Genomic DNA, 27,232 nt, shown 5'->3' with positions numbered 1-27,232 from the left:
GACTAGATCTAAGATTTCACTGTTCCCCCTATGTATTAGAAAAGGATAAAATGACATTAGGAGAAATGTTTTGCTCTTTGCAGTTGTTTCAACCAGGGAATGAAAACCTTTATGAACAAGATTAGTGGTGGGTACACAGAAGATCTATTATCCCAGAGGACAAAAACATACTTTTAAACAAAGTCTTTCTCCAGCAGATATATTGTTAACCTCTCCCTCTTTCATGCATCTGGTCCCTGTTTATTTTAGATTCAGAAAGCAAAGGTCTGTTTCTAATTTTTTGTTCAGTTCATGATGTTGATAAAGGAGTATATATCACTGAACATGTTTTTTTCTTGGGTGGAGTATATTTCTCCAAATAAGCCTCACTTACTGCATGAAGCTAAGAGAATAATAAGAAAAAAGGCAGGTGAGAGGCTGGAACTGAAATTGTGCTGTTAGGATGTTCCTGGAGTTTGCCTGAGCAGAAAATGCAGCATTTGCTTTTTCCTGAGCTAGTTTCCCTGTTGTTGCTTCCTCCTTGGATGGCAGTGGTGCCCAGTATTGCTGTGATTAGATAAATTACGTTACAAGTAATATACGTACATTTAGATCTGCTGATAAAAAAGGTAATTCTTCTCCTTGTTTAATAAATTATTCTAGCAGACTAATACTACCTCTGTATCCCCTCAGAAAGCTAAGTGTTTGTTCTGTGAAATTATGGGGTGGGACCCATAAGGACAATGTCAGTGTTATTGTATTGGCTACTGGTAATGGACTCAAAAAGAATTCTGGCAATAGTAGTTCTTAATCTTCATCAGCATTACTATTCATTTGGCAAATTATACGTATTACTCTGTATCTTGTCAATCCAGGCCAAAAAGGCAGAGGCCTGCATCATGGACCAGCTGGGATGAGAGATGGCTCTGCTTTCATTTCCCCCACACTGATTCCACAACTGAAAATGCAAAATAGCTGAGTTCATTTCATTGCAAGATAAATTAGGCTTCTATAAATCTAGTATTAGGATTGTCATTAATTTCACTCTGCTGCTTGGAAAAAACAGCGCTGTTCTATTCACAGGGGTGATTTACGATCCTACAGAAGAAACAGGCTGGAGCCCAGTAGCAAAGGGAGGCTGCGGACACAGACCACACTGCAGCAGGGATAGCTCGTGTGCTAGCTTTTCGATTTGTGCTAGCTTTTCGATTTGTGCAACCTTCATCATGATGATGAAGGGTGTAATGCCCCCGTATATAGCAAATAATCTTTGTCAGGTGATTTTTAAATATAACTCTCTTCAGGGCAGTAAATATGTGTTCATATTTAAAAGCAACTAGTATTTGATTAGCCACAAAATCTAGCTGAAAAATACAAATATACAAAATAAATTATTTTGAAAATAGCTATAAGATTCGCTTAGCAAATTTCATGAGTTCAGTCCTTTTTTTCTTTTTCCCCATGCCAATATCCATCTTCCCTCCTACCACCTTCTGTCTACAGCTCTGTGGCAAGTTACATCTTTGCCTCTGCTCTTCCTCCACAAACAGCTTCCCTCCTCCCCCTCACCGCTTTCCTAAAGAGCAGAGAGATCTTTTAGTGTCCTTCTACCCAGTCCTGGCGGTTAGCCATGGCTTCTAAGGAACAAGGGAGGACAGTGATGAAAGTAGTTCATTTTCACTTTTTTGCTCTAATGCAGAGCTTGGAAGACCTGCAGTGGTGGTGGGCTGGGGCTGACCTGAATGCAGCATGTGTGCGTGGTGTGTTGTTCCCCATCGACTTTGGTCTGGCTATTGCGGGTAAGGAAGCATAGGCTTGGCTCTGCAAGCGTGGGTGTTCTCTTGAGGAGAAGAACAATACTGAAGAGAGTGGCATCGTGTTTTCACTGCTGTTATAACCCATAGCATCTAGACGAAAGCTAGCATTGGTACGTCCAAACTGCACTGCAATTATTATGTCTTCATTTTCTGTGTGGATATAAGAATGCAACTATTCATTATTCTATGCTTGGTTTGTGTTTGCAGTGTAATTTTCTTCTCCCCATCTCAAACATTCCTTCCTCCATTATTTTTTGTCATTATCATGGAAGGATTTCTGCTCATGTGTAATTTAAGTTATCCTAAGGACCATTTTCACGTGCAGTGTACATTCGCTTTTAACTTTTCAGTGAGACTTTTATTAGTGATCCTTTGCTCCAAGAAAAGTGTAAAACTAATTATGTAGTTCTTGTGATACGAAAGGTGAAAAAATAAAGGGTATTATAGTGTAATTTTTTTTTAAAATTAACCAACAACAATATTTAGATGTATCAACTGAAAATCAACAACATGATTTTGAAAAGTTGGACAGAGCTTAAACAGATTTTTAAAGCCATGTCATATTGATTGTAACACAGTAAATAAATAAATAGTCCTTTGTTTTGTTGTGTTTTGTTGTTGTTGTTTTTAAAAAAAGAGGGAAGAACCTTTGAATTTTGCACATTCTGGGTATTTCACATATAATCATGGCAGTACTTTTCAATAAATACTACAATTTAATAAAACAAGTAGTTAGCTGGCTGTTAACAATTTTGACTCAGTTTCTCCTCATATCAGAGCCTATATATTAAATAATGTGTGAGGACACAAATACAGTAAAGCAGTTTGCACATCAGGGCAACTGCTGTGTGAATTACTCTGTAATGTGCATGGTAGCTTCAGAAGAGTAGGCTCTTTTGCTGCCTGTCCAAATCATTATAAAATCACATTTACCATGATTTATGCTGCTTCAGTGGCACATAGATATGTCTTTGGCATCTGACCAACCAATTTTTCTATTCCAGATGCAGTAAGCAAAAATCATTCTGCATTAGTCTCTGCAGCTCAGTATCCATCAATTGTCTAACCTTGCAGATAAAGGAATAGTAATAAAACCCATGAAAAACAGCCACTGACCACTGAAACTTTTCTTAATGAGGAATTAAATGAATCCTGTTCCGTTGGAACAATTATTCTTAAAACTATCACCATCAATCTTTAATTATTTAAAACACAATAATTTGAAACATAGTGAAGAAAAAAGATGCTCTTAGATTGTATCATATAGTCTGGTTCTCAAAAAGCAGATAAGAGTTAAAAGCCACAATGATAGTGTTCAGGCATCTGAAAGAAAAATACCATTTACTCTTTGAATGAATGTGTTTTTTTAAGGAAGAATAATAAAGACAATAATATTGAATGGAGAACAATATATCATACAGTGCTTGAAAATACAATTTTCCTCTGAAATGAAGAGCTTTATCTCATTTCTGAATGCATCTTCCTCTTCTTAATTTCTTCTTCTTTATTGGCTGGATTACTTAGAGCTAAGAGAATATTTGTGAAAGACATCTGCCACAAAAGAGCCCTATGTAAATATTATGTATTATTAATAAAATCTCAGATAACTCTCTAAAACAAGATGCTCTTAGAGCATTTAATAGATTCAGGTTAACGTTTAATCAGCAAAATTGTATCTGATGTTCTGCTTTGTGAAAAGCATTAAGGAAAACAACAAATAGAATAGCTGCAGCAATGAAGGATGTGTATGAATACCTGACCTTTCATTGCTACATACACGATGTGTCCTAACCTGAAAGTGAAAATGCCATTGCAGTACAGATTATGAATAGCAGTATCATGATTTCTGTTGCTTTCAGTACAAATGAAAATGCAGCTGTGATCATAAAAAATTATGGTTAATCTGTCACATAATAAAAATACCTTTAAGGTATTATTAAGGTATTAAGTTTTTATTTTTAGTGATCTTTCCTTGTCTTTAATATGTAACTCCATCTATTTTGTGTTCTTATTAATATAGATATCACTTCTCTTCATTTTCTGACATCTTCAATTGTCTTTTATTTCATTTCCTCATATCCAAATTCTTTTTTGCAACATGTTTTTAGAGTGCATGATTTCTTTGTTTCTCAGCAAGGATCAAATTTATACCATTTTTTCTTTAAATTAATCACTGTATTTTTTATTTGAAGGTTTTGGCATTAGACAATGCATTTTAATGAATTACTTTGTGTGTGTGTGTGTGTGTGCGCTCTTACTATCATACTATCTAGACAGACCAGGACTTCGCTATGCAAAATGGTATACTGTAAGTCTACCTTCTGTCTGAAATGTGTCCACTACTGACAAAATCAGAGTAGAGGGAGACTGCTGAGAGAGTAGAAGCAATCATAAAACAATATTTGCATTATATTAATATCAGTAAATGAACTGTTTAACTTTTGTCAAGACTTGGTAGGCAAAGATCTCCACACAAGGCAGGGTTTTGTTGTTGAAGGGAGCAGCACTGCTTTGCCTGATTCCAGAAGATGATGCACTAAGAGCAAGTGACTTGTCTGCATATCCATTCATGTCATTGTGGCCATAAGCAGCCACTTGTCAGTCTAGTTTTAGTTTCATGGTTAATGGTAGCAGAGCTGCACCTTGCTCATTTGATCAGCAGTGGAGTTTAAAGTGAGTATAACCTGCACATATAGTAGCCTTTCTGTGAAATTAGCTGTTAGATGTGCCATGAAGTTTTTCTTGGCTTCTTTGCTAAATTTAAGGTATTTGCTGAAAGGAAGACTATACCTTCTTTATTTGAAGCCTGAGCTATCCGACTTTCTGAATCTGCCGGAACTGATAGACAGTGTTCACACACACAGTGTCCAGATATGTGCACCAAGTGGCCACAATTTTTTCAATCAGGCACAGAAAATCTCATTTAGTGTATTGTCAAACCATGACCATAGCTGCTGGTCTTTCACTACTGATTTTTTTTTTCCCATTTTATGTGACTATTGAGAAAATTGTTATTTCTCTTCTATTCTTTGTTTCCTATTGTCAAGATGTCCTCATCTTAAGCATGCTGCTCCGACACTTATAATGAAGAGAAGTAGCCTAGCATCGATGAAATCAAAACTTTCCCTTCCCATGGGGCATGAGAGGTCCACTGCAGTGAGACTAGAAGGAAAAAAGATAAAATCAAGGGATGATTGTTTATAACATACTGTCTGCTAAAAGAAATATTAAAAATAAAATTATTTGAAAAGAGAATTCATCTCCTAAGTGTGAATTTACATTGCATCTCTGAGAGAAAAAAAGAAAAATGGAACCAACAAGGCTTCTTTATGTGAATTATATGAATTAGGTTTTCTCTCTGAAACATCATTTTCAATTGCTAGACCAAATTGTTAACCTCTCTTTTGCACTGCGATAAGTGAATGGAATAACACCAATTTTCATGGCTTGGAAAGTTACCTCATCATTTCCTTCAGTCCTTTAACTTTCATTATTTAATTTGTTTCCACTGTGATGTAGAAATTCAAATGCCTGTGTGACTGGATCAAAATGCATAATCAACTGCTGAAAATTCTATACCACACTAGAAAGCCCCCTTAGTCTAGTTCAGATAAAGTAGAGGAACATCTGGGATCCATAAGAAGAGCACTCAACGTGTTCCAGCATTTTTCTTTCTCTGTCCCAGGTAATTGAATTCTGGTTCCAGTGGAGCATTCAGATGTATTTACAAAAGTTTAGAAAATTAGAAAACTGTTCTGATTATATCTAACATTTCTCAAATTAGATTTTGCTGTGACCATGTTGGCTCCAGTTCTGGAAGCTGAAATTAGAAAATGGCAGAACAATTGGACTAGATTTTGTAGTCATTGCTACATCCCTGGTGGCTGCACTGGAGAATCAGTATATGAGCTCATGCCATTGTTTCAGAGCATAATCTGTCACATCAGCATTGGTTTGGATTTTGTAGAATGGTTAGAATTTATCATTCTGTGCATATTGCTGTGCAACCTCAGTGTTTCTCTAAAACCCAAGTTCCTGGGAGTCCTCCATAAATATATTACTGCAAAGGATAAATGTCACCAAATCAACTACATGAATGTAATATACATGTACCTGAGTGGAATGGGCAGCCATGCATCCCTGTCTGTAGTGATACCACCCTGTCCTGTAAATATTTTACTTTGAGAGTATTGTTTAGTAACTCCATAACATCATTCCTAAAGATGTCTCATAAACATGAGCCATTCTGGGGCTGGTTTATATTGCGCTGTGTTTATTGTACTTTGAGGATTAACTTTTCCTCAAAGCTACTTTGGCAGTTAATGGTAGGAAAACTAGCGCTGAAACATTGGCCTGGATGAGTGACCTGAGAGACCAATGTTATCCCACTTTATCTGTCTTTGATCCTTTAAAACTAATGTGCAGAAAGTCTAATTAGAAGAGGACAGCTGAACAATTAATTAATAGGGGACTAAACTCTGTGTTTTTCTCCTTGGGAGTATAACATTTTCATGCTGCGTAATTTCTGCTATGGTCGTGTGGCAGTAACATGCTAGCAGTCTGAGCTGGTGAAAGTCTCCTTCCATCAGATATACGTACATGCCCATCCTGCTCCCTCTTTTCCCAGTGGCCAAAATAACCAAATAATGATTCTGTTGGAGTAGCAGACTCCAGAGCTAATAACTCCTAATAAGTTCTCTACTCCGCCTCGAGGTCTGAGTGAGGCTGTCTTGTCTCTATCCAAGTAGGAAAAAAGTTGCCTAAGGAAGGGCCAATCACTGTAGGGTTTTCCGCGTATTGCTGATATTCAGAGTTGCACTCCAGAATTAATTGAAGACTGGTGTAATAAGAAGGAGCTACTGAGGCACTGTCTGGTAAAGAATTGCAAGTGGCATCACTCGGTTTTTAGACAGCACTGTAGTTTCAATTTCCAAGCAGTCTTACCACAGCAGTCTTGTACAGTATACACAGGTATTTACAGTTTGACTAACATTTTGGTAACTCAGTTACAAAAATTATAGCCTTATAGTTGAGAATATTAGCAACTCGATGACTTTGGGTGTTTGTGGACAAGAGGAGTATTTTGGCTAGAGGTGTATATAGGTCTTCAAAATCACTGAAGTTCAAGAATTTCCTCTTCATAAGGTTTTCCTTGCCACAGTGCTAATAAAGGAAAAAACAGTGAATTTGGTACATGTGAAAGCTTGGCAGATGAACAATCTTAGAGAGCAGGAGTCTTTTTTATTCTTGAAGCCTTTACAGCAGAGGCATCTAAAATGGCATCTCCTGTATGAAACCCCACCAGCGTGCCACAGCCCTGATCTGAAGGGACCACTTCTGTCAGAGACAGCGAGCATAATTCAGCCTGCAGACACACTTGCTTCTTGGCCCCTTACGGAGACAGCCAACAAGGGTTCCAATTAGTGCCAGCTGCAGACTGTGACAATTTTAAAGGTTGACTTTCACACCATGCCAGACCTTTAAAAGAAAGAACATTTATATAAAACGCAATTTGCTTTGACAGTAATTTTCTGTATGCTATTATTGAAGCTATTTCTGTTAGAATCAGAGTATCTTTTCTCTCAGCTGAGTTTCTGCTGCTATTTGATCTTGCAGTGCAGGAATAATCCTGTGCTTATATATATTTTTTTTATTTTTTTTTTTTTTTTTACTTTATACAGCAGTCTTCATTTCAAGCATTCAATTCTTGCAGTTTTTAGGGCTCAGGCACTCAAACTGGAATCCTGTAACATTCCCAGATCCTTGTGTGGATCGTTTCTGGCGCTGCAAGTCTTCACAGATTTAACGGCAGACTTAATTTTTAAGGATTTTATGAAGCAGCAGAGTTATTCAAATTAAACCATGGGATTCAAGAGTTCACAAGTTGACATTGCTTGATTGTCAAGAGTATTTTCCCTGTGAAGGGAAATACTGTGAGACTAAGGACAGGTACTACCATTAACAGTGGTGGAAGATGCCACTGCCAGCTTTCCAAATGTGAGCGTGATCCCTCTGCTTTCTGAAATCAGGGACTCCAATGCACTCTTCCTATCTCCAGAAATAAGACCTGAACACCATGGTCTTCACCTCTGTAGACTGTCGTCCCTGGAGAAAAGAGTCTAACCTGAGGCTCCCATCCATTTCCTGTGTTGTTCCTCACGTGTCCACTCCCACCCTCAAAGCAAGACCTTGGTTTCACATCCCATCTCCGCTATCCATACACCATGCAGCATTACCCTACCTCCCCAAACTTGAACTCCACACTTCATCCTTTATGGTAGCACACATTACTTGATGAGCCTCTTGCTACTTTTCTTGCCTGCTGCACTCCTGCAATTGTTCTCTGAGATGGAGTTGGAGATGCAATGCCATGCGTGGCACACCCTACTTTGCCTTCATGATGGCAACAATGCTCATCTCTAGGTGTGTACAGGGTCTTCAGAGAGACTCGCCAAAGGTCAGTGCAACCAGCTGTGTGGCCACAGACTGTAATCCCATTGTCACTCATAGGCTTTGTCTGGAAAATATCATCTGTTTAGGGTTTGAGAGGTCAGATTCTTCACCTGCTACTCAATAACATTCATCTATGGGTTCATGTAATCTAGAGGCCAGAAGCAGTCTTCCCACAGTAGTACAGCTTTTTTTTTTTTTTTTTTAGTACTTGATTAGAAGCTATTGAATCATGGAAACGTTGCCTGTAGTTTGCGTGCTGCTGTGTTGCCTTCAGAAATGGAGAGAGAAGGACCATACACACCATGATGCTTGCTGAAGGAGTTCTATGTTACCCTGTGTGTTTATGTTTGCACAATGCTGTCTCTCCTGTGACAAAAAAAGCCTCAGGAAACGCATTATCTTCTTATAGCCTCTTTCCTCCATTCCTCTGCATTGTTTCATGGGTTTCATTGAATACAAGTTTGCTCCCCAACTTGACAAGGTTCCTCAGACCACACAGGGCGGTTGGCACCATTGCATGACCTGGAGGCATGTTGTGGGGGGCTGTGCAATAAAAGCAAAGAATGAAGAAGCACAAGGCTAAGACAAGTCTACTCTGTCCCACCAAGTTCCCTCCAGTGGAAATCTCTAGCCCTGGAGGTAAATTCAGGCATACCTCTGGCAAACTTCTTTTCCACAGGAGCCATTGCACATGACAGAAGTCTGGAGAAGTGAAATTTGGAGCTCCCTCAGGTGAAGATAACTACTGTAAAGAGAACAGGTTTTATGTAAAAATGTATATACAGCTCAAATCAAAATGATCCTTTTGAAATCATTCTTAATATACTACAATAGAGTGACTTTAGTTTTTTCATGAAAAGTCTTTTGTTCATTATTACTGCCTTAGTCTTCATAATAATGAAAGACATTCAAATGCTGAATAATTCTTCTTTAGCCTAGATACTAGGTTAAGTTCTACTTTCCTTAGCTTTGAATATGGTATTTCAGGTAACCTGATACATTCTGCAGTTAGTTTTTAACTTGCTTGCATCCCTTTCCTTACTTCAAAAACGTAGTGTGAAGCATACTGCAAATTGTGGCATCCTACGCCATAATTGTGAAATTCAGATCTTCCTCATCAATAGTAAGACACAAAGCACAGCAGAGGGTCCAGAAATAACAAAGAAAAAGTATAGCATTTCAAAGCAAGTTTTAGATTTTTTCTTAAATTGCATTCCTGTAAATAATAGTATTTATTATATGTCAATTTCTATTGTGTCCATCTTCACTGGGAGAGAAACCTGGTAAGCCCCTAGTATGTAAAATTGCTAAAAGCTTTTTAGATTAGTGTAAGCAATAATTTTCCATTCTCATTTCTTAAGAGTGAATACAGTTAATATATGCCCTATGTATACTCATATGCAACATTTGCTGCAGGACACATGCAAAGAACAGAGATACTTGTTCCATGTGGTTCAGAAACTGAGAGTTTTGCCACTCTCCCCACATGTCCTTTACTCCCTTCTTCCTCCCCTCCCTCCCCACTTCAAGCTCAAAGGGAAGCAGAAGAGAGAGTAATTTCCACCTCCAAGTTCAAAGTCAAAGTCAATGGCTGGTATTGTAGCAGAATGTTAACGCCTCATGTAGTCTGAGATGCCTGATACTTAGTAATACAACTTTAACCTTTGTAATGTGCTGTAATTTGTTTCTCAAACCATCTATATTCTCTCCTTGTTGCAGCCTAAGTATCTGTAAGGAGTAGGCAGAATGGACAAATACAATCACTGTGCAGTGCCCTGGAAAGCACAAATAGGTGAATCACTGAAATTCCCTTTGCAATTTTGATATTTTAGCCTTGTTCTCACCATTTGATTCTAATGTCAGGAAATGAGAGAAACATGATGGTATTTTATTTTTGCACTGTTGTTAGCTGGTCAGATAGTAGGGCACCCAGAAAGTCTACAGGTCTTGTGAAAGCTTGGAATTGCATATCATTGGTCTTGAGTAAGGTTTGGCTTTGAAAACAGTATGTAGACAAGAGTCTAAATTGAAAATAAATAAATAAATAAATAAATAAATGTTTTTATCTATTTTCTTTTACTTTAGTCAGATTGTTGAAAGCAGAAAAGCCAATTCAGAGGGGAAGTAAGGCTGCAGTTGTTCCTTTAGCTTTTGCCACTATCTTTCCAAAGTTGCTTAGAAGTAGCAGCTTACATTTAAGTGTGGTGATGTACCTGGTTTATGTAATTTAGTCTAAGCTGTTTGTGTGTTCTGCTGTCAATATGAACATACATATATTTAAGCTATACATACATACATACATTTAAGCTATAAAATGTACAGGTCACAGTACATGGTCAGTGGTTCCATTGTTTTTCTGTTGTGTTAAAAACAATATGTGTCACAATGGAGAGTCTCCAGTGCAATTCAAGGATTATCATTTAGGTATATATGATTTTCTAACAATAGTGAAAGTAGACAATGATGTGAAGTTTTGTTATCATGCATTGAGAAGGTTTTAGAATGGGTGGTGCAGTTGTGGCTGAGTACTGCAGATCAAAATGCTGCAGATGAAATATGTATTTATCTTGTAACTGTGCTGTGTTTTATATGTTGCATGTGTTTTATAAAAAAAGCTTTGTCTGATGATGAAAGGGCTATAAATGGTGTTTGACAGCTGCTTTGTGTGTGTGAAAAACACATGATTCCAGATACTCTGAATGGCCTTATTATAGACTCAAATGTTGAGTGAATGTTCTGAGGTCTAGCATCCTTCCAATGCAAGTGATTACCCTGTAAGCAAGCCTTAACCCAAAATACATTTTAATATGATGACCCTTTGGTTTAAAAACCTTGTTAGTCTAGGCTGAATGTTGCCTACACTGACACTTGGTTTGATCCAAGAGTAATGAACAGCTGAAAAACATTTTCATTATAAGTCGATTTTCTTTCATAAAGGTGACTCTCTAAGGTAACTAACTGATCAGCAGGAGATAATGCATGCAAGTAATCTTGCTTTTCATAAGAAACATAAATTAGAGTGTTGAAAGTAATTGTAGAGGACAGTTGGGCATGGAGTACTTATCCCAGGGATGTGGTTTATCCTGTAGCTAACAACCCTCTGTGCTTTTCCATCTACACATATGCCTAGATTAATATGGCAGTGAGAAATTGGATAGAAGTGGACAGTATAGATGCAACTGTGAGATTCGTGAAATACATTACATTTCTTATCATGTATTCTCAGAATCCCAAAAGTATGGTAGGTAGAATAGAAGAAAGTAGAGGGAATCCTGTTGTTAAGCAAAAAAGAATTGAGATTGCTACTTTCAGACTATACGCTATAAAATCTTCAAGAATAACAATGGAGAATGATAAAGAGTAATTGCAGAGATTTCTGAAACTGCTATCAGTAGCTTACAGATCTTAAAAACAGACTGTAAATGTTCACAAATACGAACACTGTAAATAAAAGCTGTTTCTTGATTGAATAAGTCATTTCTGGAGCTTAACTTTGGAATGTTTTATTAAAATGAAAATTAATTGTGGGAAATTCCTTAAAGTATTTATGATTATATATAAAGGGGACAAAATAATTTTATTTTGTGGCAGATTATTCAATTCTCACCACATGTAGCTCCTCAGTATATTATTTTAACTTTCTAACCTAATTTTCTGTTGTTCTGAGCACAGAAAGGCAACCGAAACCTTCAATACATTCTTTAGAAAAGCCTTTCTATACACTTTTCATGCAATGATAAGAATATCTAATAAGAGGAGTAAAAATTGAAGCTTTAGAAATTTTACTTTAGTTAGGGGATATTTGGTCAGACTTGGCTGCTTGCATGACTGATGGCTTTGACAGAGGTAGAATTTGCTATTTCACTTGGCTTTCAGAGATGAGACGGCTTTATCAAATATGTCCCTTTTCCAGACCAGTTTTTTAACTGGGCTTGTGGATTCTCCTCTATTTTCCTTCCTTTTTGCCTTTTAAATGGCACATCGGTGGTGTGAATATGCAGTATAAGGTGACACTGAGTAAGACCAATGCAGCGTGATTTATTTTAGTTCGTACGGTCGAACAGTTCAGCCATGCCAAATCAGTTGTACTTCAGTTAGCCAAGCAATAAATCACATAAATAAGCAATTAATTGTGTTTGAAAGTAGTAAAACTAACAGAAAATCAACTCCATCCAAAATGGCACCCGACTTTTTCACAGCTAATATTGCCCTCAGAAGCCCTCTGTCCAATGATGTAACACAATAGATATTGACTGTGATTGGCATTTTTTCCTCATTATTCCACTTATCCATGAGTCCGAACTGCCCGTCAATAGACAAAATATGTATTTATTTGTCATTTGTCTAGACCACTTGATCTTATCAAGTTTATTCTCTCTGGGGGAGGGAAGTGGTTGAGAGCTACTGATTTCTTCTCCTTTCACTTGTTTGTTCCTAAAGAAGAGCTGTTCAATTTTAAAGGAGAACCTTTATTTAGCAATTTTGTAAAAAAAAAAAAAAAAAAAAATTCTAACTGGGATATTCACCAGATACTACTCTTCATCTACGGATTTTAAAGGTGAGCTAGAGAAGAGTCTGGGGCTAAATTTTGTCCTCATTCTTGTTTTGGAAACACAGCTATCTTCAGATAAATTTTGCATTACGTATACAAGAGCTAGATGATATAAAAAATTAATTTTGTTTGTAAAGTAGGCAAAATAAATGTGTAGTCTATAGATATTGCATTGATAGAATTAATCAAATGTTGTTCCATTCTTACCAGAGAAAATCGCCACTGGAGGATGCAGGTGTCTAATGGAGCAAATATTTTACAGTATAAGCTGCAAAACTAAGTCAATTTCAGTTTGTTATATTGGAGAAAAAAAACTTATTTTTTTCATATTCATTGTTACTTTGGTATTCATCGCTGTAATTCTCTGATAAGTGATTGTAATAAACATTTTGCCATATTGATGCAGTTTTCTCCTTTAGAAAAATAAGCTGGTTATGTGTAGTGCATAAACATATGAACCTTTACTTGATTTTACTTCTTTTTTCTTTTTATAGAAGCTGCAAAGAATCGATCCTCCTTACTGTTGTTCAACCTTACCCTGTAAGTATCTGTAGTGTTTTCTGAATTAGTTTCCTAGCAACATAGCAGTTTTTTCTCTGCCTATATTCTGTCTGTCTTTAGACACCTCATCTGTGCAATAAAAAGAAGTAAGTCAGATAAGGGCTATGTCTCTTAAAGGTGGTGTTTCGGACTGCATTACTGCATACTGCACTCACAGAATATATTAGCAAGTTAAATAGTAACAGCGTTGTTAAACTCCTGCCAGGAGAATGCACAGAGGGGGATGCTGAGTTCTGCTTCCAGCATCTTCTGAGGTTTGGGAGATGGCCTGGGCCAAGTCCCCTCTGCCGCATTGCTTCTGTCTCTGTCAAATGGAAATTACTCATCCCTCATGTGCGTGATGTGGAAGTAGAGAGTGGGTACAGTGCTGCCTTTGGCTGTTGGCTGGTGGAAGGTGGTGCCTGCAGCAATGGGCAGAGCTCAGGCACAGCTTTGTAGGGCCAAGGAGTCCCCACCGGTGGAACGAGGGACAGGGGGGGTGCAGCACAGGGCTGTGCCTCTTCTCAGCCTGTTGCAGCACCTGTTCTTTTTGTAATTCTGCCTCAGTTCCACAGACTTGCACTTCGGTATCAAACTGGTTATACCTTGTGCAGGGAAGGGCTCTGCGTGCATCTCCAGGGCAGAGCGTGTGGAGATGAGAGGAGAAGCAGAAAGACAATCATGTGAGGCTGGCTGGAAGGGACTGGGAGCAGTTGCAGCCCGCCTCTCAGCTGGCTGATGGGACATGCCTTTGCACCTCACTTAATGGTTTGTGGAAGTGGGTTTATGGCCTCTTTGCTCAAACCCATAATTGAAGAAGGTCAGATGAAAAAGGAGTAAAGCTAAGCCAGGGGATGGAGCACCTCTCTCTCTTCCCTTTATACATCATGCACACTTTGTAGGCCACAGCAGGGGCTCAACCATGGATCAGGAGTGATTTCAAATTCAGCAGTTCTAGTTACTTCCCTGTTTGCTAGCCTGATGCACAAGAGTTTTGATTAATAACAGATAATTGCATCCCTTTCACCCAAGAATAACAGATTTGACAGAAAGGCACGAAAACAAATTTATCTGATGAAACTGCCAAAATGTACAACTTGCAAATGCAATTTGATCACTGCTGTGTGGCTCCTGTACTGCTGGTTAGCCTTTCTGACTAGTTTAGAGGAGGCCATATCATCACTGCTTCACTTTCAAGAAGCCAGTCCACACAGCAGCTAAACTGTGGGGAAAAAGCATGTGCTCCCCAGCAAAACAAGGCAGGGGCTGCTGCACTGCAGTAAGATCACTGGCAGTGTTGTCTGGCTAAATAAAAAATGTATCTGTTTTTAAAGCTAGCTGGATTACAGCCAGCGGTTTTGATTATGGGGAATGTATGTAATACAGGGGAAAAAAATCCTTAAAAAAAAAAAAATCCTTCCCTTTTTTTATACAGGTTGTCTTACTTTATCTGTTGGCAGGTTTCATTCTTTTCTTTAAATGTCTGGTGACAAAAGGGCTTATGATTTTGTGCTGGTTATATGTAGCCCTTAGAAGTGGACAGTATACCTTTGAGGTGTTGTGGCCTGTTGGTGTGAGGGCAAGCCCATATGTAGTAGAATGGGACTGGCTGAGATGCTGCCAATGTGTCCAGCCAAGTTTGACCTCTGAAGCAGTACAGGGTCAGTTTATACAAACCCTGGGCTCCAAAGTTTCCTGGGAACTCCTAAGTCACCTTGAGCATCTGGCTCGTGCTGGATGTCATACTGCCTCAGTGTCACTGTTAGTAGTGCCTGAGACTGTTAAGTGATGTTCATCATTAGGCTCTCCATCCTAAGTACTGCTGTACTCTGGTTGCTTACCTGTTGTGGTCTTCTGTGCAGGAAGCAGATGTAGTGGGTGCAGTGGGTCCTTTGGCAAATACATTTTGTCTCACAGTTTGGAAACAATATTTATGTCTTCAGAAATTATGATAAAAATGTTTTCCCCTTTCCTTTAATTTTTATCCCTCCCTTTTTCCTTTTACTCTTTTGCCCGTAAAACTGGAAAGATGAAGTAGAAACCAGACAAAGGAAAAGTAAGAATTTTTAAATAAAGACTGAACCTCTTCCCTATTCTTGGCAGAAATACATCTTTAGAAACATTTCAGCTAACTCTATTCATGACGATGAACCTTTTTGTTTCTATCATTGCATGAAAACTATCTGCCAAGATGGATTACAGGACTGCTGTTTCTTAATTGTTTTTATATGCACTATTTAGAGTGTGTTTTGTTTTCATGCTTTCAAGTAACCATTCTTTATGATTGCAGGTGAAAGTAGAAGTAATTTAGATTTATAGTACTCTGTAGCTCACTTAGTTCTTTCTGAAAGCTTTTGCAGATCATTTTTGCTTAAGTGCATTCAGTTTTGTTTAATGCTGAAACTCTTTAAAATTTAATTTAATTATGACCAAACCAAGGCATTAGACTATCTTGTTCTTTCCAACAATCTACAAATCTCTCCTATGTTAATATCACTGCTGCTCATAAGAAGGTGGCTGAACAGCTGAAGCAGTTGAAGCAGTTTAAAGTTTAGATTTTTGAAATTATGACATTTGATTATCATTTCTGACCATTTTATTCTGTAAGTGGACTGTTGTTCTGATTGGTGGTCTATTAAGTTTTAAGCATTACTCAAAACAAACAACTTGTCTGTTTTGTTATCTCTTCAGATTTTATGCCTACAGATAATCTGATAGGTTGCTTTCATGATTAATCTCTTAAATTTCTTGGATACAGTCCAGGCTCAACTGAAGCCTACGACAACTTTACTGTGCATAAGTTCTGGAATGAGAAAAGGATAAGATTTGGGGATTTTTTTGGTTTTACTTTTGTTTGAAAGAGATGCTTCTTTTTATAACATAGTTATATGTTTGAGACAAAATGTTAACAGAAAAACATCAATAAATAACACTTATTTCTGACTTGTAATGATTGTGGCAACAACTGATCTTATTGAGTCTCACAGTACTTTTCATGCTGCTTTGCCATATGGAGTCATGTAATAGGAAAAACTACCATATCTACTACTGTTGCTGCAAAGAAGGGTATAAAAGAGAAACAGGTCTGTCCCAAAGACTTCAAAATCTAAAGTGAGAAAGAATACCAAGGTGTAGTTTTAGGAAGCATTTTGAAGACAGATGTGAGCATGTTGAACAGGACAATACTTACTTGACTACTTAAAGTTGTGAAGACAGTATAAAAATGATGACTTTTTTTTTTTGAATGTTCACATAATAGCATTTTTCACAGTCATCCTTAATACCTTACATACTGCATATCTTCCACATGAGCTTTTTTAGTATAGTCAGTTCCATACATATCTTTAACTCTATACTCAAAGGATCATGGTGTGGCTACTGACAACTGCTATCACTGTGTTGACTCCTACATGTATATGTACAGGCCACCAATACTGATACGTGGCCACTTCCCACACCTTTGTTGTTTGAACTAGACTCTTCTCATGTGAAAACTGTGCTGTGCAACCTTTTCATTTTTCACGTTTGTGTAGCATAAATCCCAGTGAGCACTATTGCTTCTGTCCTGTATTCCAGAATGCCTCCTCTATAGCTATACAATTTTTTATGGAGTGTAATTGTACAAAATATGCAGTCTGTTTAGCAGTGAAGACTATGAGAAAATTCTGTGTGAACTTCCATGTTGTTTCAGCAAAATGAAAGCCCCTTCCCCCCTCGGTCTGTCTACCCCTTTCTCCTTCTAGTTCTTTCTTCCCCCACAGTTGCCACTAGGTTTCTTTTCCCTCTTCGTCAGGCCTTTCTACCACCTCTGGTGCATTATCAAGCACATTCTCTTTTTTTTAATGCTTGGGTTTGTATGGTGTGAAGGCTTCTTTCATTCCCAAAGGTCCTTCTCCTTGAAGAGTTGTAGGGCAGTACCCAAAAAAGCCAATGGAGGGTATTTCTCAGAGGATCTCCACATTTTTTAAATGCAGAAATAGGTGGTTCAGGCCCATCTAGTCATGAAATCAGTTTTGATGTCTATATGTTTCATAAAGCCTGAATCAGATCTGTGGTTTCATTTGGGACAGAGAAAACATTTAATGTAGATGGAACTGGTTGAATTTTTGCAATGACTAGATTAAAGTAAGATTTGGCTAATCTCTACATTGCAGCTGTATGTTATAAATGTATGAGACTAAAGATCAGATGGTGATTATTATCAAACAATAGTAAAATGTAAATAATGCAAATGGTAAAATAGGACTGTCCCTGATAGATCACATTGTTTAGGAATAACAACAACATTTTTTTAAGAAAGAACCCAAATCTGACCATTATTTCAGCAATTGAATTTGTGCCTAGAGTTTAACAAAGAAATACTCCTGATGGTAATCTGTCAGTGGCCTATGGTGATAACAAATTACTACATAGTAAAAGTTCTCAACATTATTACATACATGTCCCTGTCTGCTCTTCTGCAATACTCTTGTGAGCAAGTGTTGTTGTTTCAGCCTCCCTCACAGCTATGAATGGTGGTTTTTAGTTTGCCTTTGGGCATTATGTACTGTTCCACTTAATAAATTTAATACTTCCTCCTATTCACATATTATTTGCTTGCTAATTTTTGTTTCACATAATTGCCTTTAGGGATGGACTAAAAGTCAACACATTTTTGCAGTAATGCAATTTTTCCCCATTTCCTAAGAAATACAGTATTTCATATTAAACTAGTGACTAATTTTAGGTAACAAGCTTAAAATTGATTGTGTATGTAGTCTGCGGCTATTTAAAACTACCTTATTTCTGATTTGAATGTCTGATTTGACACTCATTGTAAAGAAGCAGGTTTTCCCTTCATCTTTAGGACTGCCCCATGCTGCTGCCTTGTTGATTTCTTTATTCTTTTCTCAGTACTGCACTATCCTCTTCTCAGTGCTCAATCCTTCTATTTCTTGAGCATGAGTAAAGGTTTCATTGTTGCAGCACCTTCACCAGCAAGAGCACTCAAAGGGGCTTTTTCAGCAAATAAAGACTATTTCACCTGGAATCCTCCCCAAATTACAGTTTACCTTCAAAAGTGGACAAAATACTAGACATTCTTATTTTCATTGAAAAACAGTTTCCCTCAAAATGAAGGGTGTTGCTGCAAACAGCTCTCCAAAAATGACCTGCTATAATGCTGCTGTCAACTATAAGATCTAATTTTGAATTCTGAAAAACAAATAAAAATAATAATAATAATAATAATAATAATAATAATAATAATAATAATAATAATAATAATAATAATAAAAACTTTTCAGAAAGTCTGCTCTTGTTATGGTAATCTCTAATGTTTTGACCCTGCTGATGGGATACCCATACATTGTTCTCCCCAGTAAGCAGCATTTAAAGGAGGGTCTCAATATTCACTATCATTTCCTGAAAGCAAACCTCTATGCTGTTCTTCATCTCTCTTGTTAGCAGTTTCTCTAAAGAGTGTTGAAATGATCAGCTGATTTTTTGCTGAGCTCTATGTAAACAAGTAAAAATTACTGAAATTTGTGATAAATTTGAACTTTTTACAGAAAATGCTGCTTAGGTTACGTATCATGAAGTTTGTCTTTTTTGAAGTATTTTGACTCCTTGTTAAAATGTGTCCCCTCATTTTGCGAAAGTCAGTCTAATTAAGCTGTTTTTGTCTGTGACGATGCAAATACTTTATTTGCAGTGATGAATGTTCTGCATTAGTGTAAACACCTCCTGCTTAAGGTCATTAACTGAGGATAATGGCTTCCATTTGGCTAAAAGACAGTATCAGAAACAAATGAACATGGCACTGTGAGAATCATTAATTGACAGCATTCTTCACCAACAAATCCAAAGGCATTAAAATATAATAGAGTAACACACTATTTTGCTGATGTTTTGTTAGACAAGCAAGTTTCAATAATCAAAAGGAAATGTTTTCCTAGGTATTTGTCTCACTTTTTAGAAATACTTCCTTTTCCAAAGAAAAAAATGTCAAATGCCAAGTTGATGCAGAGACAATGAGATTGTGTAATTAAATGCAAAAGATGTAATAGTACACAAACCTCTAACTAACAGAGAATGCCCCACACACTCCCCTAAGTACTTGGCACAGCTGTTTGAGCTTTTCTTACACCCCCTGCTTCACAATCCAAAGGTTTTTAGCAAGCAACCAGTTTTCAAGCTTACCCAGAATGGGCCTGAGTCCCAGCCCCTTTTCTGTGTGCAGAAGGAAGTAGGAGCAGAACTGAAAAAGGAGGAAAGCTGCACATTTCATGCCCAGCCATGATGCATTCCCCTGGCTCTGCAATAGTGTACATTAAACCTCATGGCCTGGAATGCACATATGTTTAAACCTTTTGGTCATGTTGGGTTATCACATTTTTGCAATAATGAGTCTGGGCACCTCGCAAGTGACTTTTGAGGTTGTAGAGGAAAGGATTACAACACCGTGTACTGGGTTGCCATATTTGCTCTATGGGAATAACCCTGCCAGAATCTGGAAGAAAATTTGTCAGTCTGCCTGTAAAGAGAAGCCAGGCTGGTGACTCATCTGCAATACGAGTGAACAGCTGTAAAAACCACCTTCCAGCAAGACCAGTAAGTGAAAGCCACTCATTCTTCCTTGCCCTTGCAAGGGAGAGCCAGTCAGCCCACTCTGATAGCCATACTGTCCTGAGACAGCAGGAATGGACAGGGTGCAGTCCATTACTTGGATATCATATAGAATATCCCCCTTACATGCTGAAAGGGACTGTTATATATGGAGTAGTAATTCGTGTTGAGAAAATGGTTGATATTAATAAAGAAGGGGGAGATTTGGGAATGTGACCATGGGGGTTGGAAAACCCCGTGATTGAGATAACATCAGACTCTTAACGATGAGGCCATCAGGAATATCACACAAAATCACAGAATTTCTAGGTTGGAAGAGACCTCAACATCATTGAGTCCAACCTCTGACCTAACACTAACAGTCCCCACTAAACCATATCCCTAAGCTCTACATCTAAACGTCTTTTAAAGACTTCCAGGGATGGTGACTCCACCACTTCCCTGCACAGCCTGTTCCAATGTCTAACAACCCTTTCGGTAAAGAAGTTCTTCCTAAGATCCAACCTAAAACTCCCCTGGTGCAACTTAAGCCCATTCCCCCTCATCCTGTCACCAGGCACGTGGGAGAACAGACCAACCCCCACCTCGCTACAACCTCCTTTGAGGTATCTGTAGAGAGCAATAAGGTCGCCCCTGAGCCTCCTTTTCTCCAGGCTGAACAAGCCCAGCTCCCTCAGCCGCTCCTCGTAGGACTTGTTCTCCAGGCCCCTCACCAGCTTCGTCGCCCTTCTCTGGACCCGCTCAAGCACCTCGATGTCCTTCTTGTAGCGAGGGGCCCAAAACTGAAGACAGTACTCGAGGTGCGGCCTCACCAGAGCTGAGTACAGGGGGACGATCACCTCCCTAGCCCTGCTGGTCACACTGTTTCTTATGCAAGCCAGGACGCTGTTGGCCTTCTTGGCCACCTGAGCACACTGCTGGCTCATATTCAGCCGACTATCCACCATCACTCCCAGGTCCTTCTCTGCCTGGCAGCTCTCCAACCATTCCTCTCCCAGCCTGTAGCTCTGCTTGGGGTTATTGCGCCCCAGGTGGAGGACCCGGCACTTGGCCTTGTTGAACTTCATGCAGTTGACCTCAGCCCATCGGTGCAGCCTATCCAGATCCTCCTGCAGAGCCTTCCTACCCTCAAGCAGATCGACACATGCACCTAACTTGGTGTCATCTGCAAACTTACTGAGGGTGCACTCAATGCCCTCGTCCAGATCATCGATGAAGATATTAAAGATATAAAAGAGTTTAGAGGGAACAAAGAAGGGTGATTCAGGAGACTCCATGCAGTCTCCGGTTTCTTGTTCTCCATATGGTTCTCTTGTTCTCCAGCCGTTAAGGCATGGATGTTTCTGGGTGTTTGCTGTTGTTGTTACATTCAAAGTTGTTTGACCAATGAAAAGTTGTTTTGAAAAGAACTGCTGTGGAGAGAAGGGTATAAGAGGGGAGCCTGCCCTCAAGATAAAAAAAGGCAACACGATGGAGTTATGATCAATAAAGAAGCAGAAAGAAGGAATGAAGAGGAACAGGCTGGCAGAATGGAGACCAGGACGGGAACAGGCACTTTGATTGCCTCATGAAGATAGGTTCGGCCAGACTCAGCAAACCGCTCAGAGAAGCTCATACAGAAAGTCGCTGGAAATAGGCGCACTGGAGCTGGAGAGAAGCTCGAGCTGAGAGAAGCGGACCTGTGCACACAACTGCCTCTCGCTGGTAAGCAGTTGCGCGTTATGGGGAATCATACGTCCTTAGGAATCAAGACTGTCCTGGTAACCTTACAGCTTATTCTCCTTATTAACAATTGGACAGTTTATGAGCCTCAAATATGGGACCAAACAGAGGTCAAGGTGTGGGACTCTGCAACTAAAAATGACAAGGTTGCAGTGGGATTTATTGGCACCTGGCAAGCAGTCTCTGAGGCCTTAAAGAGCCATGTGGAGCCACAATCACAAACGTGTGGCTTGCCAGATAGTAAGGGAGCTGCGGGCTCCTTTACTGATCCGCCTGCTACCCCATGGGCCCCTCTCTTGCTACAGCCATCGAAGGCTTTCGCTGTTACGCCCCCTGCTGACCTGAACGTGCCTTTTTACCCAGGCCTATTGGCCTTGAAAAGGAGATGGATATGCTTTTCTTCGATCTGGGAAGAACGGGATACATAAGGCCTGAAGACCAAGTTACTTGACAACTTAAAGCGAGACATACATGTATTGTTCAAAAGGAATGGAAAATGGAGACTGTTAAGTGATGGAACTTAAAGGATTGTTTGTTACCTTTCCTGATTGTTCATATATATAGGCATGCTTGCGTTTAGTATGTAAAGCAATGTTCTGTATATTTAGAATGTTTGATGTTTGTGTGTGCGTGTTGGTGGAGCGTAGACTCTCCGCACACCCAGTGCTGTTTACTTGCCTTTTATACCTTTTATACCTTTTAGAAATATTTGTTTTGTAAATATAACAAAATTCAGATTGAATTGAGACCTCATTTATAACAGGACTGTATGGGAAAGAGGGAAATTAGACAAGGCACATGTACAATTATATTAATCATGGTCTTACTGCATACTGTGTCTTTCTAGGAATTCATCTTTAAAGTACAATGTGTATGCACTCTACTTCAGCATTTCTGTGTTGTCCCTTCTTGTTGAAGAAGTGTATTGTGTTTTGTTTGTTTGTTTTGTTTTGTTTTGTTTTGTTTTTCCTGCTGTGTTTCTAATCATCTGGTGTTATTCTGCATTTTTAGCACTGGTTTTGGAAACTGAGCTTGGTTATATATTGGGGTTGAATTTTGTGTCATTTACTCTTGCTGGATAACAACATGTATGGTCATAGTTGTTAAAGAAGGAGTAAGTAAAAATGAACAGTAAAAATGAAGAACTGTTTGTTTTATTCCTGGTTCTGTTTTGCACTCCAGGAATTACTGGATGGCTCTGATATTTAATGGGAGAATGTAGCATCTTTCATTGCTTGTTCAATGGCTGATACTGAGCCTATGGTAGTAGCTAACATCTTTCCAGTTCAATGGTAAATCAGTGGCATGCAGAAATAAGCTAAAGACTTCTTCCTGACAGTTTCTAGACAAATGGCTTCTTCATAACAACAACAAAAACTTTTTCAGCAGTTTCAACAGAGATAAGGGATGAGAAGAGCAAGGGGCCTTGAACTACTCCATCTCTCCTGCAGATTGCTAGTCAAGTCAAAATTTGAATGATGGTGAAAAGACTTTCTATGTTTACATAGAAACTGCTGTCATGTTGCATTGATAATAGGAAGTTATTCCAGGATCATCACCACTAATGCCTGCACTAGTTTTTCATGGTTAGTTTTGAGTTAGTATTTCCAGTATCCAAAACTAATAAGGCCACTTCTCAGAAGTTCGGAAAAAGATTTCAAAACACCTAATTCGTATCTTACTGAAACAAATACACCTGGTGCCAAGGAACCCAGTGATTCTCAGCCAAGCTAGAATTTCTTCCATTGCCCATTATGATGGTAATGGAGTTGGGCAATGACAGAAGGCCTATATTCATAACTGACCTGAGAATAAAACTGCTTTGATTCTGTTGCTGAAAACAAAAATCCTTTTTACTGTAAATATACAAAAAATGGCTCTGCTAGCCTAGTTGTTAGTCAAACTCCTCCTATGCAGAGAGATTTGTTTCCAAGGGCTGAACACTTGGATCTCAGGTGATTCCAAAGTAGTAAATTAAAGTGAGGTCAAAGAAGAAAGTTAATTTGGTTCACAGCAATTGTCATGAGAGCACTACGTGGAATTGAATGTGCACTGAGAGCCCTTCTCATCTTTCCAGTCTGACTGTGGGATACCTTTCAGAACATGAAGTATATCACTGACTCCTTGTATGTATGTACATATGTATTATCTTGAGAAGCATTATGGTTGAACTGCATTTCCATTCTTCAGTGAACAGTCTGCGAAGTGTTGCTGTATGTATGGAGCTCCCAATGTACCAAAAATGTGAAAAAAAATGAAAGAGGTTTTAACTTGAAGGTATGTGATATATTTTGTCATCATTTTCCCTTCCAGTCTCCTAAATCAGCTTTTATTAGTGCTGCAAAAAAGGCAAGATTGAAGTCCAACCCTGTCAAAGTGCGCTTCTCAGAAGAAGTAATAATCAATGGCCAGGTGTCGGTGAGTGTTCAACTATTTAAGCTCAGGAAGGACTGAGCATTTCATCCAAAGGTATGCCACAAGGCTGGAAAGTGGTAGAAACATGGTAGGAACAAGAGTGATAGGCTGGTGCAGGGAATGGTTTTTCTGTTTCTGAAGTTTCAGGGAGGTCTGTTTTTAAAGTCCATGGTGACCATAATATTGTGAAAAATATGTCCCTTCTTAAAATAAAATTAAAATGATAGAGAAGGCATTTTGTGGTGATAGACATGTATGTCTTTATAGTCTTTATAATGCTTGCTTTTGTTTTTTGTTTTTGTTTTCAGGGCAATTTTATAACAGGAAAAACAAAAATTCAAGGAAAGTAGCATGTCAGGAAAGCAGATTAACGCTATTCAGGAAAACAGATTAACACTACCTTACAGACCTCTTTAAAATTTGTTTACCTACCTGAACTTGTTTCCAGTCCTCAGGCAGACAGCCTCCCTTTGAGAGGCACTGAACTCCTCCTCAGACATGAACTCCTGGCTCATTTTCATAATTTAACTGAACATCATAAAGACCACTGATGTCTTTATCCAACTCTCTTCCAAACTGAAAATGATACTGTACTGCATTTTTTTCAAAAGCTGTTTTTGCCGTAGAAAAAAAAAAAAAAAAAAAGCCTTTTCCGTTCCTTTTTCCTGCTTATTTTACTATCCTTCTTATGAATTGTCATGATTAAGTAGCAGTATTATATGTTACTCTTCTTAAATGATGACAGATATTAGCACTTACTATCCATCTATAAAGAGAATGAAGAAAATCTTTTTTTTTGTAATTTTTACTAATGAATCTGTAGTTCCCATTTTGTAAAGGCACTAAATAGCTCACTATATTCAGAGAAACAGTAATGTATTTTTCTGTTTCATTGAAAATATTTCAACGTCAGAGGTAGCATTTATTGTCAGAGAAACAGTACTTAGGAAGAGATAATATTCCAAGTCAGGCGTAAAATGTAAGTGAACAATTATCTTTTTCCAGGAATGAGACCTATAAAGTACAGCTGTAACAAGTATGACTACACACTTGCAGGACATTGCTAATTCTGCTGTTAGTTTAAGCCAATAAACTCATCTTCAGTTGTTACCTTTACATCTGAATTATGTCCTTTTTTTATAGAACAGCAGTTTGATTTCCTTTCTTACATGTTGTAATATGATTCACTAATTTGCTTGGCAGGAAACAGTTAAGGACAATTCACTTCTTTTCATGCCAAATGTTCTGAAGGTGTATCTGGAAAATGGACAAACCAAATCTTTCCGTTTTGACTGCAGCACTTCAATAAAGGTAGGCTAGATATACCTTGGTATGCAATGCCAAGAACGCTGCTTAAACAAGACCTTCAGTAATTATAATTTACTTTGAATGCTTTAAGAGCAAAACTGCTGGTGTATTTAATTGGGGCTGGATTAAGAAATAATGAGGTTTTGGTCCAAAAATTTTTTGTTAAAAATATGTTCCATTGTCAGTGAAGAAGAAGTAGAAGTGATCATTTTAATGTGACTAGAACCCAATTAAAATTGCATGGACCTACAGTTTTGATACACTGCCAAAAAGAAGTAAGATTTGTCAGCAAAAGTCAGATTAAGATGTTGGTTGCTAATTGAATATCATCTAGCTTGTCATCCAGTGAATTTGGAATGGGATTTTGTAGGGTTATGTTGGTGATATACTGCTCATCTCAGTGTAATGTCCTCTATACTTTCCATAACACTTTTCATACAGAGAAAGAAAGTGGTGAAGCCCTCGCATGCAATCGAGGCTGCTGGGTAGTGTCTGTGACACTCTTTCATGTAGGTTCCTAAACCAGTCATCGCTCTCTGTGAGTTCCTTGGAGTAGCTTAGTAAGCAGCAAGATTAGCACTGTTGGGCATGATACTATTCTCTCAAGAATTTTGTTTGGGTGAGCTAGTTTTAACCCAGATCAGTTACCAAATCTAGGTCACTGCATGGTAGCATGCGTCTTTTGAGACTGAGACAAGAGACATGTTTGGGTGGGAATGAGCAGCAAAGGCTGGGAGTGCAATTTTCAGCTGCAGTGCCAACTTCTGCTGAATTTTAGAGATTATAAAGCTATGCATGTTTGAGGAAAGGCTGCTTTTCTTCTCACTGTGATTATACAGTATGCCTAATCAATTGGAACTGCAAGGAAAGCAATTTACTAAGGTCAACACAGGGACATTTACTCCAGTCTGCAGGTGAAAGGGCAAAATGGATATTGAAGTTACATGTAAGAATGGGCTGCAAGTTTGTTTATAGTTCATGCCTATCCCTAAGGTGTAGTTGAAATCCAAGGAATGGATAACAGCCTCCACTATACAGCTGTGAAATTCTGACATTCTTCAGCCCACTTGAGAATTTGGTTGGGTGAAGAATTAGGAGACATGCTTCATGTAGATACTGAGGTCTCTGTACCCTTCTAAGGCCCATAAGCCTGCTCTCCAGTGTTTTATTCTATGAGCATAAAACCAACCAACCTGTTCCAGGATATTTTGCCTCTGCAGAACAATCTTTGGCCATCACATTACATGAGTTTTTGGTAGTTCTGTCATGGCTGTGTCAGGTACTGTAAGACCAGATATCTAACCTGCTCTCATTTGCAAAGATACCCACATGGGCTCAGCGATTAGCTGTAATGATGTTGTGAGCCTGCTTTGACCTTAGTCATTCTGACTTTTTGTAGGAATAATTTTCTTTTCATTTAATTCAGGCAATTATATCTTCCATAGCCTGTACAGTTATATATTACATGTTCTTGCAAGAATGTGTGTGCATATTGCTAATTATGGATGGGTGGTTGTGGGTTCTGCTGCTTTTCCTAAATTGAGGCGAAGGAGACATGCTCCACCTGAGTAAAGGCAAACATTTTTTCCTGCCCTTAGCAGTCCAGTAACTCACCACGTAACAATGCAGGTGCAACTGGTGGCTCGCCAGCAGTCCTCACTTTCCTTATTGCTGGCAGGCAACACCTGGGCTGGTTATAACCTTCTAGGTTATCAGATAAGACTACACAGGTTAGCAAAAAATCAGTCTGGTAATTCAGTGCCTATGTGCTTTAGCATCCTATTTTAAAGACAGCTTGCAGCAAACAATGCCATTATAGTGCCTTATTACCTGCTTTTAC

The 27,232-nt window shown here is 38.5% G+C and overlaps 1 protein-coding gene across 4 annotated transcripts in view; it reads left to right on the top strand.

Moving 5' to 3' along the window:
- FRMPD4 (FERM and PDZ domain containing 4) overlaps positions 1-27,232 on the top strand; it is a 313,851-nt gene that overhangs the window by 266,417 nt on the left and 20,202 nt on the right. For all 4 annotated transcript variants that reach the window (XM_032200773.1, XM_032200764.1, XM_032200781.1 and 1 more), the window contains 3 exons: positions 13,296-13,341; positions 23,983-24,087; positions 25,288-25,395. In XM_032200773.1, the coding sequence (XP_032056664.1) occupies positions 13,296-13,341; positions 23,983-24,087; positions 25,288-25,395 (259 nt within the window). The remainder of the gene's footprint in view (positions 1-13,295; positions 13,342-23,982; positions 24,088-25,287; positions 25,396-27,232) is intronic.

The sequence above is a fragment of the Aythya fuligula genome, chromosome 1 (assembly GCF_009819795.1).
Source record: "Aythya fuligula isolate bAytFul2 chromosome 1, bAytFul2.pri, whole genome shotgun sequence".
Taxonomy (NCBI): Eukaryota; Metazoa; Chordata; class Aves; order Anseriformes; family Anatidae; genus Aythya; species Aythya fuligula.
Note: the sequence above shows the minus strand (reverse complement) of the source record. Positions and strands in the feature narration are given on the sequence as shown.